Here is a 17,833-nt window from a genome sequence, read left to right as displayed (position 1 = left end):
AGCTCCCGACTCCCTCCGTCCCAGACCTCCTTGCCAAGCTCCTCACTCCCTCCATCCCAGACCTCCTTACCAAGCTCCTCACTCCCTCCATCCCAGACCTCCTTACCAAGCTCCTCACTCCCTCTGTCCCAGTCCTCCTTGCCAAGCTCCTCACTCCCTCCATCCCAGACCTCCTTACCAAGCTCCTCACTCCCTCCATCCCAGACCTCCTTACCAGGCTCCTCACTCCCTCCATCCCAGACCTCCTTACCAAGCTCCTCACTCCCTCCATCCCAGACCTCCTTACCAAGCTCCTCACTCCCTCCGTCCCAGACCTCCTTACCAAGCTCCTCACTCCCTCCGTCCCAGACCTCCTTACCAAGCTCCTCACTCCCTCCGTCCCAGACCTCCTTACCAAGCTCCTCACTCCCTCCATCCCAGACCTCCTTACCAAGCTCCTCACTCCCTCCATCCCAGACCTCCTTACCAAGCTCCTCACTCCCTCCGTCCCAGACCTCCTTACCAAGCTCCTCACTCCCTCCATCCCAGACCTCCTTACCAAGCTCCTCACTCCCTCCATCCCAGACCTCCTTACCAAGCTCCTCACTCCCTCCATCCCAGACCTCCTTACCAGGCTCCTCACTCCCTCCATCCCAGACCTCCTTACCAAGCTCCTCACTCCCTCCGTCCCAGACCTCCTTACCAAGCTCCTCACTCCCTCCATCCCAGACCTCCTTACCAAGCTCCTCACTCCCTCCATCCCAGACCTCCTTACCAAGCTCCTCACTCCCTCCATCCCAGACCTCCTTACCAAGCTCCTCACTCCCTCCATCCCAGACCTCCTCACCAAGCTCCTCACTCCCTCCATCCCAGACCTCCTTACCAAGCTCCCGACTCCCTCCGTCCCAGACCTCCTTGCCAAGCTCCTCACTCCCTCCATCCCAGACCTCCTTACCAAGCTCCTCACTCCCTCCATCCCAGACCTCCTTACCAAGCTCCTCACTCCCTCCGTCCCAGACCTCCTTGCCAAGCTCCTCACTCCCTCCATCCCAGACCTCCTTACCAAGCTCCTCACTCCCTCCATCCCAGACCTCCTTACCAGGCTCCTCACTCCCTCCATCCCAGACCTCCTTACCAAGCTCCTCACTCCCTCCATCCCAGACCTCCTTACCAAGCTCCTCACTCCCTCCGTCCCAGACCTCCTTACCAAGCTCCTCACTCCCTCCGTCCCAGACCTCCTTACCAAGCTCCTCACTCCCTCCGTCCCAGACCTCCTTACCAAGCTCCTCACTCCCTCCGTCCCAGACCTCCTTACCAAGCTCCTCACTCCCTCCATCCCAGACCTCCTTACCAAGCTCCTCACTCCCTCCATCCCAGATCTCCTTACCAAGATCCTCACTCCCTCCGTCCCAGACCTCCTTACCAAGATCCTCACTCCCTCCATCCCAGACCTCCTTACCAAGCTCCTCACTCCCTCCATCCCAGACCTCCTCACCAAGCTCCTCACTCCCTCCATCCCAGACCTCCTTACCAAGCTCCCGACTCCCTCCGTCCCAGACCTCCTTGCCAAGCTCCTCACTCCCTCCATCCCAGACCTCCTTACCAAGCTCCTCACTCCCTCCATCCCAGACCTCCTTACCAAGCTCCTCACTCCCTCTGTCCCAGTCCTCCTTGCCAAGCTCCTCACTCCCTCCATCCCAGACCTCCTTACCAAGCTCCTCACTCCCTCCATCCCAGACCTCCTTACCAGGCTCCTCACTCCCTCCATCCCAGACCTCCTTACCAAGCTCCTCACTCCCTCCATCCCAGACCTCCTTACCAAGCTCCTCACTCCCTCCGTCCCAGACCTCCTTACCAAGCTCCTCACTCCCTCCGTCCCAGACCTCCTTACCAAGCTCCTCACTCCCTCCGTCCCAGACCTCCTTACCAAGCTCCTCACTCCCTCCATCCCAGACCTCCTTACCAAGCTCCTCACTCCCTCCATCCCAGACCTCCTTACCAAGCTCCTCACTCCCTCCGTCCCAGACCTCCTTACCAAGCTCCTCACTCCCTCCATCCCAGACCTCCTTACCAAGCTCCTCACTCCCTCCATCCCAGACCTCCTTACCAAGCTCCTCACTCCCTCCATCCCAGACCTCCTTACCAGGCTCCTCACTCCCTCCATCCCAGACCTCCTTACCAAGCTCCTCACTCCCTCCGTCCCAGACCTCCTTACCAAGCTCCTCACTCCCTCCATCCCAGACCTCCTTACCAAGCTCCTCACTCCCTCCATCCCAGACCTCCTTACCAAGCTCCTCACTCCCTCCATCCCAGACCTCCTTACCAAGCTCCTCACTCCCTCCATCCCAGACCTCCTTACCAAGCTCCTCACTCCCTCCGTCCCAGACCTCCTTACCAAGCTCCCGACTTCCTCCGTCCCAGACCTCCTTACCAAGCTCCTCACTCCCTCCATCCCAGACCTCCTTACCAAGCTCCTCACTCCCTCCATCCCAGACCTCCTTACCAAGCTCCTCACTCCCTCCGTCCCAGACCTCCTTACCAAGCTCCTCACTCCCTCCATCCCAGACCTCCTTACCAAGCTCCTCACTCCCTCCATCCCAGACCTCCTTGCCAAGCTCCTCACTCCCTCCATCCCAGACCTCCTTACCAAGCTCCTCACTCCCTCCATCCCAGACCTCCTTACCAAGCTCCCGACTTCCTCCATCCCAGACCTCCTTACCAAGCTCCTCACTCCCTCCGTCCCAGACCTCCTTACCAAGCTCCTCACTCCCTCCGTCCCAGACCTCCTTACCAAGCTCCTCACTCCCTCCGTCCCAGACCTCCTTACCAAGCTCCTCACTCCCTCCGTCCCAGACCTCCTTACCAAGCTCCCGACTTCCTCCGTCCCAGACCTCCTTACCAAGCTCCCGACTTCCTCCATCCCAGACCTCCTTACCAAGCTCCTCACTCCCTCCGTCCCAGACCTCCTTACCAAGCTCCTCACTCCCTCCGTCCCAGACCTCCTTACCAAGCTCCTCACTCCCTCCATCCCAGACCTCCTTGCCAAGCTCCTCACTCCCTCCATCCCAGACCTCCTTACCAAGCTCCTCACTCCCTCCATCCCAGACCTCCTTACCAAGCTCCCGACTTCCTCCATCCCAGACCTCCTTACCAAGCTCCTCACTCCCTCCGTCCCAGACCTCCTTACCAAGCTCCCGACTTCCTCCGTCCCAGACCTCCTTACCAAGCTCCCGACTTCCTCCATCCCAGACCTCCTTACCAAGCTCCTCACTCCCTCCATCCCAGACCTCCTTACCAAGCTCCCGACTTCCCCCATCCCAGACCTCCTTACCAAGCTCCCGACTTCCTCCATCCCAGACCTCCTTACCAAGCTCCTCACTCCCTCCATCCCAGACCTCCTTACCAAGCTCCTCACTCCCTCCATCCCAGACCTCCTTACCAGGCTCCTCACTCCCTCCATCCCAGACCTCCTTACCAAGCTCCTCACTCCCTCCATCCCAGACCTCCTTACCAAGCTCCTCACTCCCTCCATCCCAGACCTCCTTACCAAGCTCCTCACTCCCTCCATCCCAGACCTCCTTACCAAGCTCCTCACTCCCTCCGTCCCAGACCTCCTTACCAAGCTCCCGACTTCCTCCATCCCAGACCTCCTTACCAAGCTCCTCACTCCCTCCGTCCCAGACCTCCTTACCAAGCTCCTCACTCCCTCCGTCCCAGACCTCCTTACCAAGCTCCTCACTCCCTCCATCCCAGACCTCCTTACCAAGCTCCTCACTCCCTCCGTCCCAGACCTCCTTACCAAGCTCCTCACTCCCTCCATCCCAGACCTCCTTACCAAGCTCCTCACTCCCTCCATCCCAGACCTCCTTACCAAGCTCCTCACTCCCTCCGTCCCAGACCTCCTTACCAAGCTCCTCACTCCCTCCATCCCAGACCTCCTTACCAAGCTCCTCACTCCCTCCATCCCAGACCTCCTTACCAAGCTCCTCACTCCCTCCATCCCAGACCTCCTTACCAAGCTCCTCACTCCCTCCATCCCAGACCTCCTTACCAAGCTCCTCACTCCCTCCATCCCAGACCTCCTTACCAAGCTCCTCACTCCCTCCATCCCAGACCTCCTTACCAAGCTCCCGACTTCCTCCATCCCAGACCTCCTGCTCAGTCCTCCAATTCAGCAAGGCCACAGACTCATGGAGTCTTTCAGCATGGGAACAGGCCTCTGGCTGACCAAGATTCCCACCCATCCAGGAACCGCCCATCGAAACCCTTCCTAGTGCTGAGCCTCTAAAAGTCCTTTTTGAATGCATCGGTTTTAAAATGTGCACCCTTGTTGGTAATTCGCATTTACATAGCTCCCTGTAACTTCAACCTTCCCAGATCTTTTACCCTTCTCAAATTCCAGCCCACCACCCCTACCTGATTACAAGCAGCCCGGGGATTCCTGTTCTAACCACTGACTCAGAGCTCGAGCCCGACCTCTGCCACTGTGTCCTGTGTGTGTTTGTGTTCTCTCAGACCCTGTGGGAGGCTGGAGCAGAAACTGCAAAAGCCTTAGCAGAGATATTTAAAACATTCTTAATCACAGGTGAGGTGCCGGAGGACTGCAGGATAGCTAATGCTATTCCGTTGTCTCAGAAAGGCTCTAAAATAAACCAGGAAATTATAGGCCGATGAGTCTGACATCAGCAGAGGGAAAGTTATTGGAAGGTGTTCTGAGGGACTGGATATAGGAGTATTTGGATAGACGGGGACTGATTAGCAATAGTCAGGACTACCAGCTGGGAAAATGGTCTGGAAAATGGCAGATGGAATTTAATGCAGACGAGTGTGAGGTTTTGCACTTTGGGAAGACTGACCAGGGTAGGATTGCAGAGTGAATTGTAGGGCACTGAGGAGTCTGGGAATACAGATCCATAAGTGGTGTCACAGGTAGACAGGGTCATAAAGAAGGCTATTGGCGCACTGACCTTCATAAATCATGGTATGATTTGGTACAGGAGTCGGGAGGTTCTGTGGAAATTGTATAAGATATTGCTGAGGCTAACTTGGAGTATCGTGTACAGTTTTGGTCACCTGCCTACAGGGAAGATGTGAATAAGGTTGAAAGAGCACAGAAAATTTACAAGGATGTTACCGGGATTTGAGGACCTGAGTTACAGGGAAAGTTTGAACAGGTTAGGACTTTATTCCCTCGATTTCAACATTTAAAAGAAGTTTGGGTAGGTATGTGGATGGGAGGGGGGTAGAGGGCTATGGACCAGGTGCAGGTCGATGGGACGAGGCAGATTAATGGTTCGGCACAGACTAGATGGGCCAAAGGGCCTGTTTCTGCACTGTCATGTCCTATGCCTCTATATTCAGTATGTTGTGTGTGGGTGTTTGCGATATGTGTCTGTGTGGGGCTGTGGACATATCTATGCGTGTGTGAATGTGAGAGTGAGTGTAACCCACTGCAGAGACTCACCACATTGTACTGTTTGTGGAAAGCTTTAGTGATGAGTTGCCTTTGGTCCCAGGTGCGATTGGAGAGGATTTTGACAATGGCAGCTTCGTCAACTCCTGTGGGGTGGAAAGAGAGCGCAGAGTGAGGTGGGTCCCAGCACAGGATGTGCGATGAGGGAGTGCTGTGCTGCAGGAGGGGCAGTGAGCAGGAAGCACAGTGTGGTGGCAATTTGCTTCAGATTTGCAGCATCTGCAGATGTTCCTTTGCCTTTCCGTCCCTGAACTGAAGCTGGGGAGGAGCAGTGGGCGCAGTTCTTCATCCCACCACTGAGCGGCGACACCGAGGCACCTCCAGGGCTGCTCTCTGTTCCAGGACCTGCTGAATAGAGGGAAGGGAAGAGGGTCCCTGGGAAGGGAGCGGTGGGGGGTTGACTGAGTGATCAGTACCTTTCACATCCATTGCCTGCTTCAGAGCCTTCGCATCGTCTTCAGCAAAGAAGTTGGCGTAAGGTTTCAGGGTGGCCAGACCTCCCCAGTTCATTGGCTGCAAAGGAAAGGAGGAACGGTGAGTATGGGTGAGACCAGGAGGGACATTAGCGAGCACAGAGAGAGAGTTCACACGTAGAATTAAAGTCCTAAGTCACTGGGGGGGGTTACAGGCTGGGATCTAATCGGGGGGTTCAGGAGGTTTAGGTATTGAATGATAGATCTCCAGGGAGTGAGTGAGTTACAGGCTGGGATCTAATCGAGGAGTTCAAGAGGTTTATATATAGAATAACAGATCTCCAGGGGTAGGTTACAGGCTGGGATCTAATCGAGGGGTTCAAGAGGTTTATATATAGAATAACAGATCTCCAGGGGTAGGTTACAGGCTGGGATCTAATCGGGGGGTTCAGGAGGTTTATATATAGAATTACAGATCTCCAGGGGTACGTTACAGACTGGGATCTAATCAAGGGGTTCAGGAGGTTTAGGTATTGAATGATAGATCTCCAGGGAGTGAGTAAGTTACAGGCTGGGATCTAATCGAGGGGTTCAAGAGGTTTATATATAGAATAACAGATCTCCAGGGGTAGGTTACAGGCTGGGATCTAATCGAGGAGTTCAAGAGGTTTATATATAGAATAACAGATCTCCAGGGGTAGGTTACAGGCTGGGATCTAATCAAGGGGTTCAAGAGGTTTATATATAGAATAACAGATCTCCAGGGGTAGGTTACAGGCTGGGATCTAATCGAGGGGTTCAAGAGGTTTATATATAGAATAACAGATCTCCAGGGGTAGGTTACAGGCTGAGATCTAATCCCAGGCATTTTGGAGGTTTATATATAGAATTACAGATCTCCAGGGGTACGTTACAGACTGGGATCTAATCAAGGGGTTCAGGAGGCTTAGGTATTGAGTGATAGATCTCCAGGGAGTGAGTTACAGGTTGGTATCTAATCCAGGGGTCTGGGGCTTTACAGGGATTGGGATGGGGGGGGAGTTGGGTTATATACAGAATAACACTTCCATAGAATGGGTCACAGACTGGTTGGGGGATTGAGTTGGAAAGTAATGTTGCAGCTCGACAAAACCCTGGTTCAACCACACTTGGAGAATTGTGCTCAGTTCTGGTCTCCTCATTATAGGAAGCTTTAGAGAGGATGCAGTGATTTACCAGGATACTGTCTGGATTGGAGAGCACGTCTTATGAGGAAAGGTTGAGTGAACTAGGACTTTTCCCTTTGGAGCGAAGGGAGATGAGAGGTAGAGGTGTACAAGATGATAAGAGGAATAGAGTAGACAGCCAGAGAGTTTTTCCCAGGGCGACCATGACCAATGCCAGAGGACTTCTGGTAAGTATGGGGGGGGGGGGGGGTGGGATGTCAGAGGTAATTATTTCTAAACAGAGGATGTGGAACGCACTGCCAGGGGTGGTGGTAGAGGCAGATACATTAGGAACATTGAAAAGATTATTAAATAGGCAATGGATATATGACATCAGAGGGTTATGGACTGTGTGTGAGGACAGGATTAGATTAATTATGGAGTCAGCACAACATTGTGGGCTGAAGGGCCTGTACTGTGCTGTAATGATATTTCAGTGAGCAGTCACAGGCCTCATGGGAAAATTCAGATCCCTGGGACATCTGAGACCCACAGAGGGTCTGTCGTCTCTGTTACGAATGAGGAGCAAATCTGATGGGCAGAAGGGTACAGAATCGCCAATGCCCATGCCCCCCCCCCCTTTTGAGAATCGCAAGATCGCTATTATTTCGGGTCTGATACCCAGGAAATGAGAGAGATACACATCATGTCAGTAATGAGAGAGAGAGAGAGAGAGAGAGAGACGCAGGATAACAGAAAAGGCAGTTGTTATTGACAACGCAGGAATACACAAAAAGTGGAATGTCTCCTAACAAAAGCAGAACAGAACCACTGATTACTGCTATTGTCTCTTGGAGAAGGAATTGTGTATTGAGTACTGTACTATTCATTGAAACCCCTCAGGGGGCAACCAGAGTGGTCTGGTTAAGGGATGCATCATCTCAACCTGATTGACACCTGAGACCCCGTGAGTGGGGATAAAAGTAGGGTCTGGGGAACACCCCTCAGACGCACCAAGAGAGACGCTACGAGACCGATGGGGGCTTGTGTGCGTGTCCACCCTTGCCTGGGTGACGAGTCCTCCACGGAACGGTCTAGCTAAAGGACGAATACGGATCAAGATCGTAACAAGGAAAGTCAGCAAGTTTTTCTCTCTCTCTCTCTCTCTCCCCAACAATTGCCACACGGTGATCAGCAACGACGGCAGCCTGTATGAACTGAACTGAACTTTATATTTCCATCGGACAATTCATTATCCCCTAGACAGCGATAGAGCTTATTTCTTATTGATTATTATTATACCTGCACTTTTAGGTTTAGTATTGACGACGTATATTATCTGTATATTTGCATTGATATTATTTTTGTGTATTTTTACTAATAAATACTGTGAAAAATAGTACCATCAGACATCAACGGACGTCTCTATCTTTGCTGGTAAGTGACCCAGTTACGGGGTTCGCAACATCTCTATTTGTGTGAGAGACAGAGCGGGAGAGAAAAAGAGTGAGAAAGACAGAGAAACAGAGAGAAAGTGTGAGTGAGAGAGTGAGAACAAGTGTGAGAGAGAACGGGTGAGAGAGTCTGTGTTATGAATGTGTCTGCTCAATCCAGAAATCATCCTCTGATCCCTTTAGCCAAATGGCAATTAACATTTCTGAGGCATTTTTATGATAATTGGAAACATTCTCCACACAGTTTCAGTATCCTGTGGGACATTCTCAGTGAGACAAACTGAACTTCTTTCTAAGCTTCAAGGGAAAACAAATATCTTAAAATGTAAAAATTGCTCTGATGGAAATTACTTAACAACAGAACACAGTTATCCCATCACACACTCACTCCACACCATCCCATCACACACTCCCGGGGTCAGACACAGAGTGAAACTCCCTCCACACCGTCCCATCACACAATCCCGGGGTCAGACACAGAGTGAAACTCCCTCCACACCGTCCCATCACACAATCCCGGGGTCAGACACAGACTGAATCTCCCTCCACACTGTCCCATCACACACTCCCGGGGTCAGACACAGAGTGAATCTCCCTCCACACCATCCCATCACACACACCCGGGATCAGACACAGAGTGAAGCTCCCTCCATACTGTCCCATCACACACTCCCGGGATCAGACACAGAGTGAAGCTCCCTCCACACCGTCCCATCACACAATCCCGGGGTCAAACACAGAGTGAAACTCCCTCTACACCGTCCCATCACACACTCCCGGGGTCAGACACAGAGTGAAGCTCCCTCCACACTGTCTCATCACACATTCCCGGAGTCAGACACAGAGTGAAACTCCCTCCATACTGTCCCATCACACACTCCCACGGTCAGACACAGAGTGAAACTCCCTCCACACCGTCCCATCACACACACCCGGGGTCAGACACAGAGTGAAGCTCCCTCCACACCGTCCCATCACACACTCCCTCCACACCGTCCCATCACACACTCCCGGGGTCAGACACAGAGTGAATCTCCCTCCACACCATCCCATCACACACTCCCGGGGTCAGACACAGAGTGAATCTCCCTCCACACCGTCCCATCACACACTCCTGGGGTCAGACACAGAGTGAATCTCCCTCCACACCGTCCCATCACACACTCCCGGGGTCAGACACAGAGTGAAACTCCCTCCATACCGTCCCATCACGCACTCCCGGGGTCAGACACAGAGTGAATCTCCCTCCACACCGTCCCATCACACACTCCCGGGGTCAGACGCAGAGTGAAACTCCCTCCACACCGTCCCATCATGCACTCCCGGGGTCAGACGCAGAGTGAAGCTCCCTCCACACCGTCCCATCACGCACTCCCGGGGTCAGACACAGAGTGAAACTCCCTCCACACCGTCCCATCTCACACTCCCGGGGTCAGACACAGAGTGAAACTCCCTCCACACCGTCCCATCACACACTCCCAGGATCAGACACAGAGTGAAACTCCCTCCACACCGTCCCATCACACAATCCCGGGGTCAAACACAGAGTGAAACTCCCTCTACACCGTCCCATCACACACACCCGGGGTCAGACACAGAGTGAAACTCCCTCCATACTGTCCCATCACACACTCCCGCGGTCAGACACAGAGTGAAACTCCCTCCACACCGTCTCATCACACACACCCGGGGTCAGACGCAGAGTGAAGCTCCCTCCACACCGTCCCATCACGCACTCCCGGGGTCAGACGCAGAGTGAATCTCCCTCCACACCGTCCCATCACACACTCCCGGGGTCAGACACAGAGTGAAACTCCCTCCACACCGTCCCATTACGCACTCCCGGGGTCAGACACAGAGTGAATCTCCCTCCATACCGTCCCATCACACACTCCCGGGGTCAGACGCAGAGTGAAACTCCCTCCACACCGTCCCATAATGCACTCCCGGGGTCAGACGCAGAGTGAAGCTCCCTCCACACCGTCCCATCACACACTCCCGGGGTCAGACACAGAGTGAAAGTCCCTCCATACCGTCCCATCATGCACTCCCGGGGTCAGACGCAGAGTGAAGCTCCCTCCACACCGTCCCATCACACACTCCCGGGGTCAGACACAGAGTGAAACTCCCTCCATACTGTCCCATCACACACTCCCGCGGTCAGACGCAGAGTGAAACTCCCTCCACACCGTCTCATCACACACACCCGGGGTCAGACACAGAGTGAAACTCCCTCCATACCGTCCCATCACGCACTCCCGGGGTCAGACGCAGAGTGAAACTCCCTCCACACCGTCCCATCACACACTCCCGGGGTCAGACGCAGAGTGAAGCTCCCTCCACACCGTCCCATCACACACTCCCGGGGTCAGACACAGAGTGAATCTCCCTCCACACTGTCCCATCACGCACTCCCGGGGTCAGACACAGAGTGAAGATCCCTCTACACTGTCCCATCACACACTCCCGGGGTCAGACACAGAGTGAAACTTCCTCCACACCGTCCCATCACACACTCCCAGGGTCAGACACAGAGTGAAGCTCCCTCCACACCGTCCCATCACACAATCCTGGGGTCAAACACAGAGTGTAACTCCCTCCGTACTGTCCCATCACACACTCCCGCGGTCAGACACAGAGTGAAACTCCCTCCACACCGTCTCATCACACACACCCGGGGTCAGACACAGAGTGAAACTCCCTCCATATCGTCCCATCACACACTCCCAGGGTCAGACACAGAGTGAAGCTCCCTCCACACCATCCCATCACACTCTCCCGGGATCAGACACAGAGTGAAACTCCCTCTACACCGTCCCATCACACTCTCCCGGGGTCAGACACAGAGTGAAGATCCCTCCACACCGTCCCATCACGCACTCCCGGGGTCAGACACAGAGTGAAGATCCCTCAACACCGTCCCATCACACACTCCCGGGGTCAGACACAGAGTGAAGCTCCCTCTACACCGTCCCATCATGCACTCCCAGGGTCAGACACAGAGTGAAGCTCCCTCCACACCGTCCCATCACACACTTCCGGGGTCAGACATAGAGTGAAGCTCCCTCTACACCGTCCCATCACGCACTCCCAGGGTCAGACACAGAGTGAAGCTCCCTCTACACCGTCCCATCATGCACTCTCAGGGTCAGACACAGAGTGAAGCTCCCTCCACACTGTCCCATCTCACACTCCCGGGGTCAGACACAGAGTGAAGCTCCCTCCACACCGTCCCATCACGCACTCCCGGGGTCAGACACAGAGTGAAACTCCCTCCACACCGTCCCATCACACACTCCCGGGGTCAGACACAGAGTGAAACTCCCTCCACACCAGGGGATCCCAACCTGTGGTCTACAGATGCCTTGTTTAATGGTATTGGCACATGGCATAAAAACGGTTGGCACCCTCTGCTCCACACCATCTCCAACTCAGAGCGGTTCTCTCACACACTTGACAGCTCTGACACCTTACCAGGCAGACTGGATAGACAGACGGAACAGAGAAACACACACACGTCCCCTTAGTCACGTGTCTTTTAGCAACCGTTCGGCATTCTGCACCATTTGACACTAACACCAGCAGAGGGAAGCTTACCCGATCCACCTGAACGATCTGACTGAGAATCTCGTTTACAAGCACCATCCTTCCGGGAGACTGTGGGGACAGCAGAGAGGGTTTGCACAGCGTGAGTGTGTACCTCGATGCGGAGAGTCGCCTTCCTGTCTCGCTCACATCCCAGTCAACGTGGGGTCCTTACAGCTCAGTGATTCGGCCTCCCACATCCCAACAATGGCCAGGCTGCTGGGGAATCCGGCAGGGAGATGACGAGAGTGTGGTGGGGGTGGGGGGGGGATTGACTAGTAGAGGAGATTGAGATTGCTCTGTGAGCCGGCACAGGCTCGATGGCTCGAAGTGCTGAGGGAGCACCACAGAGAGGGAGGGAACTCCGTGCTGTGGAGGGGTGGTGAGGAGGGAGCTCCTCGCTGTAGGGGGGGTGGTGAGGAGGGAGCTCCTCGCTGTTGGGGGGGTGGTGAGGAGGGATGGGGCACAATTGCACCCCTCAGGGAGACCCCAGCACCTTACCGACAGCGGCAGAAATTGAACCCCGATCGCTTTTACTGATATTCAGCTCCTGATATAGCCCTTGCACATGGACAATTGCAATACTCCGATTGCTACTGACTGGATCTTGCTGTGCCTCAGTGGGGCCCCCTGCTGGAAAGGGCTGGGTGCTCCCCTATGTGTCCTGTGCACTCACACTCAGCAGCATTCCTGTGTGAGGCAGGAATCTGGTTCAGCCAGAAGGGCCTGATCAACCTGGAGTGTAGGTGAGGGAGGAAGTGGAGGTGAAGACTGAGTGACGGAGGAAGGGGGAGCCTCTGCTAGAACAAGCAAAGTCCCTGCTGCTGAACCTCCAGCGTGGAGTATCTGGAGGGTTTAAGGCATTGCCCTAAAGCTGTGACCACCCCTCCCACTGTGCTCCTTCCTCGTCCACACCCCCTCAGTGTGCCCCTCCCTCCCCACTGACAGAAGTCACCCTCGTCCTAGGGGTGAGGGGGTCTCCAGTCCACGCACTGCGCTGTGCGGAGAGACGCAGTCCCAGTAAAAGCATCCTGGACCTCCCACTCAACGTGTGGAGATCTCCCCCCCACAGGGGTCAATTATCTGCCCCCTATCACAAACCGGGATCTTGCTGTGCCCAAATCAGATGCTCACATTCAAAGACATCTCTTCGGCTGGACACCGGAGCGAGTTGCCACTTGCAGCCCTCATCCCCAAGCAGGACAGAGCAAGAGGACATTGACACACCCCACCCACTATCGGCAAATCCCATGTCTGTAGCCCTTTGACTCCTACCCTATCAACCCCCATCCTCTGTCACTATCCACACTGCCCCCCCCCCCCTCACGCTGCCTGGCCCGCTGAGTTTCTCTGGTATTTTGACTTGAAGAGAAAGACTATTTTCATTTGTCACATTGAAACACACGGTGAAACGTGTCCTTTGCGTCAACGACCAACACAGTCGAGGATGTGCTGGGGGCAGCCCGCGAGAGTCGGCACGCTTCTGGTGCCATTGAAACCTACCCACAACTTACTAACTCTAACCTGTACGTCTTTGGGTAATGGGAGGGAACGCACTCTGTCACAAGGAGATCGTACCAGCAGACAGTGGCAGGAACTGGCTCTGCATTAAACACTATGTAGGTATCTGACTCTAATTTACAGCCTTTCACTACCAACCTTTCACCCCTTCCTTATCAACCACACCAAGCCTCTGCTCCCAACGCCCTTGCTGAGAATTCCAACGTCTCACCCAGTCGCTGGGAAGGAAAATTAAATCACCTGGGGTCCATCTTAAATGGGGCACCCCTCACGTTTCAATCGTGAGCCCTGGGGGTCTAGACCTTTCCACAAGAACCATCCTCCCTACACCTTGTCAGATACCAGCCTAGCGGGGTCAGTTTTAAAGAGATCCTAAACACAAGAGATTCTGCAGATGCTGGACATCCACAACAACACACATTAAATGCTGGAGGAATTTAGCAATTTAGGCAGCATCCATGGAGAGGAATAAACTGTTGATGTTCTGGACCATCAGGAAGCCTTAAAGAGAGAACTTCTGGTGAGAAAGACTCATTAAACACATTCTGATCAGAAATCAACTCATTGGAAATTCAAGAGTGAATTTCAGGAAATGTGGGATTATCACTAAATAGTCTTAACATCCAAAGACTGGGCGGGTCAGGCAGCATCTGTGGGGGGAGGCGCAGGGGCAACCTTTCGGGTCTGGGACCCTTCATCAGAACTGGAGAAGTGAGAAAGGGGACAGGAGGGTCGGGGTTCCTGGGTTTCTCTCCCAACAGGCGCTGCCCGGCCTGCAGAGTACTCCAGCGATTTGTTTGGCGTCCCGTATCGGTCCGGGAGGGAGCCACCGACACGATGAAGGAGGCCACGGACGTGGGGTGGTCAGTGGAATCAGCGGCGGAACGGGGAGTGAAAAGAAACGGCAGTCTGTACTGCAGGACCGGAATATTTAAAGAACTTTTGTGAATTGGAGACTCTAGAATGACTCACTTCTCCGGATAAATCCGTGTATATTCCTTCCTCCACCCGGGGAGTCCTGCTCGTCTCGTCTTAGGACAGAGTCGGAAAACAAGGATTTCCCTAACCTGTCTGTTTGCCCCTCATTCCCTCCGTCTCTCTCTCTCTCTCTCTGCCCCCTCCCCGCTCCGCGCAGCCTTACCTGAGGGCTGTTTCACTCTGAGAGAGTTGGTTGTGACCTTCCTTGCTCGGTCCGGTTTCGCTGCCTCTCCCTGTGGGCGGGTCACGTACACTCCTCCGTGAGCTCACACACACAAACCAGTCAGTAAGCGGGCAGGGGACCAGCCAGTCCCGAAACGATCCGTGTGGACCACCCTTCCTACCCGTGTACCTGCCCAAACACCTTTTAAATATTGCAGACGTAATCACTTCCTTTGGCAGCCCGGTCCCTATTCTGACCACTCTCTGGGTGAACAAGGATCCTGTGAGATCTCTCCTCTCTCGCTTTAACCCTGAGGAAAGGAACGTGCACGTTTGCCCTGTATAGCTGTGAGGCCACCCCACGGTCCAAAGAATAATGCCCCAGCCTGTCCAACCCCTCTCCATAACCCAGTCCCTCGAGTCTTGGCAACATCCTGGTAAATGCCCTCCACACTCCCTGCACTCCAATGGCATCTTTCCTACAGCAGGGCGACCACGGTAGCTTAAGCACAACACTGTACGGTACAGGAGACCAGGGTTCAATTTCCTGTAGGAGTTTGTACGTCCCCCCTCCCCCCCCCCCACAGCCCAAAGACCCACCAGTGGTACGTTAACCAGTCATTAATTAGGCTAGGAATAAATCAGGGGATTGCTGGGTGGTGGAGACTATTCCACACTGTGTTTCAATAAACACAACATCCCCACATCTGTACTCAGTGTCCTGATTGATGAAGGCCGGAGCCTTTGCCGCCCAGTTACCTGTGACTCCGCTTTCAGGGAGCCTTGTACTCGTATCCCGAGGTCTCTCTGGTCTACAACACTCCCCAGGGACCAACCGTCTACCCTGATCCGTCATCCCAAAACACAGCTCGCGTGTACCCAGATTAAACTGCGTTTGCCATTTCCTGCTCCAGTTTCAGCACAAGCTTTTAATGTCACCGGCAAATTTACTGACCGCACCTCGCACGTCCTCGTGTTTGAACATTGTCCCACCTGCCCCCTTTGAACCGTGGTGCTGGGAATCAGGCACCCGCTTTGCACACAGCAAGCCCCCATACCCAACAAGGGGAATAGATGGGGTGGAGACCATTGACAACTTGGGATGGGATTTGCAGAGCCAGTGGCCCGGGTTCAATTCCCGTCGCTGTCTGTAAGGAGTTCTCATCATGGCGGAGAGGTTTTCCTCCGGGTGCTCCGGTTTCCCCCCACGTTCCAAGGGTGCTAGGATGCGCTGGAAACGTGGCAACACTTGCGGGCTGCCCCCAGCACATTCTCGGGCTGCAGCAGTCGTTGACGCAAATGATGAATCTCACTCACTGGATGTTTATGTGACAAATTAAGCCAGTCTTTATCTTCCTCCTCTGCTCAGTGACGCTGTTTACTTCAGCTGCAACCACCGAGGTTGGGGCTCGAACCCAACGAGGCTCTGAAACTGCTTCTCACCTTTGACTGTCACCGAATGCCCCATTATCATCAATGGGACTTGCTTGGTTGTGGAGGAGGGTTTAATCTGAATGCCTGGTAGTCCAGTGGTGGTTGTGGGTGGGGGGGTAATTGCTCCCCAGTCTGTGAGGTGAGGGGTAAAGAGCTGTGCATTGTGAAGATATACACACATCACCTAGATTGCCAGGTCCAGAAGAGTGTGAAATGACTCTCTTTGCAAAGTCAAAGATACAGGGCTAATGGCAGGATTCTTATCAGCGTGGAGGGGCAGAGGGACCTTGGGCTCCAGGGACATCAATCCCTCAAAGTTGCTGCGTAAGGTGGTCGGGTGGTTTAGAAGGTGTTGGTCTTCAGTAGTCAGAGGAATGAGACCAAGAGCCCTGAGGTAATGTTGTAACTCTGTAAAACCCTGGTTAGATCACACTTGGAGTCCACAGGATATTCTTTTTATTATTTGTTGTTATTATTTTATGGGCTGTTCGGGATCCACGCACTGTGTTTTGCACCTTGATCCCGGAGAAACGTGGCTTCGTTTGGCTGTGTATGGTTGAACGGTGATTAACTATTGAGATCAGTACGTGGGAGCAGAGGGAGTTCACCCGGATGCTGCCCGGGTTAGAGAGTCCACATCTCTGCCTTACGAGGAAAGGTTAAGGGAAGGTGAGAGGTGTGTAAGAGGGAAGGATAGAGTGGGCAGCCAGAGCATAATTGTCATTTACAGATGTTGAACCACGTCAAAGCGTGGCCACGCGTGCACATCCCGGAGTGACACAACCACCGCGTGTATTTCGATGAACACCTGACAGATAAAGGTAATGTTGAGTCTTTATAAAACGCAGAGGAGATTGCAAGGGGAGGCCTGCCTACAGGTCCAGTCTCCCACTCTAGGCGTTTTACTCCCACTCCCACTCTAGGGCCGGGAGGGAGGAGGAAGGAGACTAGCACAGGTACTGCAGCCTGAATGGCCTCCGCGGCGAAGGAGGAGGCAGATGCAGGATCGTTTCAGGAACAGGGATTTCTGGTTCGACCGGCTCGTCTCCCTACTACAGAGGCAGCCTCAGGTTTCAGGTAGGGGGGCGGTGTTGAGGTGAGAGACCGAAACGAGGTTCCGCACGGTCCGGGCCGCTGCCTTTGTTCTACCTTCACCACACACCCAGTTCGGTGTTGAATCATCCCCCCGACCTCACCCTTCCTCTCTCTCTCCAGAACCGCCTCCTCTGGCTTGGCAGCATTCCTGAGGGTGGAGAGGCAGTGACGCAGTGCTGGGAGCGGCAGGTCTGCTGATCTTATCCACCTAAAACCCTCGGACAATGGCCAAGCTGGACACAGCGGGAGGAGGACACACACACACACACACACACAGGGTTAGAGAGGGTGTCAGACCAACAGAGTGATAAAGAGATAGCAGAGTATAGGGGATATATCACTGGGAATCTATGGGCCAAGACTGCCACCCACTGGTAAATGCTTGTAGGACAGCTGGAGTTCACTGCCCTGGGATTAAGAATGTGCTGACGGCTATTCAGCCCATCTTTCAATCTCTACTACACTTGAACCATTTGACACCGTGTTGAAAACCTTTTGAACTTGTGTTTAACTTTGACTGGTTCAGGATACCTGTGAAGCCATTACACCAACAATTGTCGAACCTGGCAGCCAAGGTCACACAGCAAGATCCCA

At 54.0% G+C, this 17,833-nt stretch overlaps 1 protein-coding gene across 2 annotated transcripts in view; it reads right to left on the bottom strand.

Annotated features, from left to right (window-relative positions):
• LOC140735709 (annexin A2-like) overlaps positions 1 to 14,864 on the bottom strand; it is a 38,020-nt gene extending 23,156 nt beyond the window's left edge. Inside the window, exons 1-4 of one of the 2 annotated variants that reach the window (XM_073061112.1) lie at positions 14,712 to 14,864; positions 12,062 to 12,121; positions 5,869 to 5,965; positions 5,444 to 5,538 (exon numbers count right to left, since the gene is read on the bottom strand). In XM_073061112.1, coding sequence (XP_072917213.1) covers positions 5,444 to 5,538; positions 5,869 to 5,965; positions 12,062 to 12,109 — 240 coding nt within the window. In that variant the 5' untranslated portion in view covers positions 12,110 to 12,121; positions 14,712 to 14,864. The other variant, XM_073061113.1, reaches the window with a different exon arrangement.
• Between the last annotated feature and the right edge of the window lie 2,969 nt (positions 14,865 to 17,833).

Source organism: Hemitrygon akajei, chromosome 11, assembly GCF_048418815.1.
Source record: "Hemitrygon akajei chromosome 11, sHemAka1.3, whole genome shotgun sequence".
Taxonomy (NCBI): domain Eukaryota; kingdom Metazoa; phylum Chordata; class Chondrichthyes; order Myliobatiformes; family Dasyatidae; genus Hemitrygon; species Hemitrygon akajei.
The sequence above is the reverse complement of the archived record's forward strand: the minus strand, read 5'-3'. Positions and strand labels throughout refer to the sequence as shown.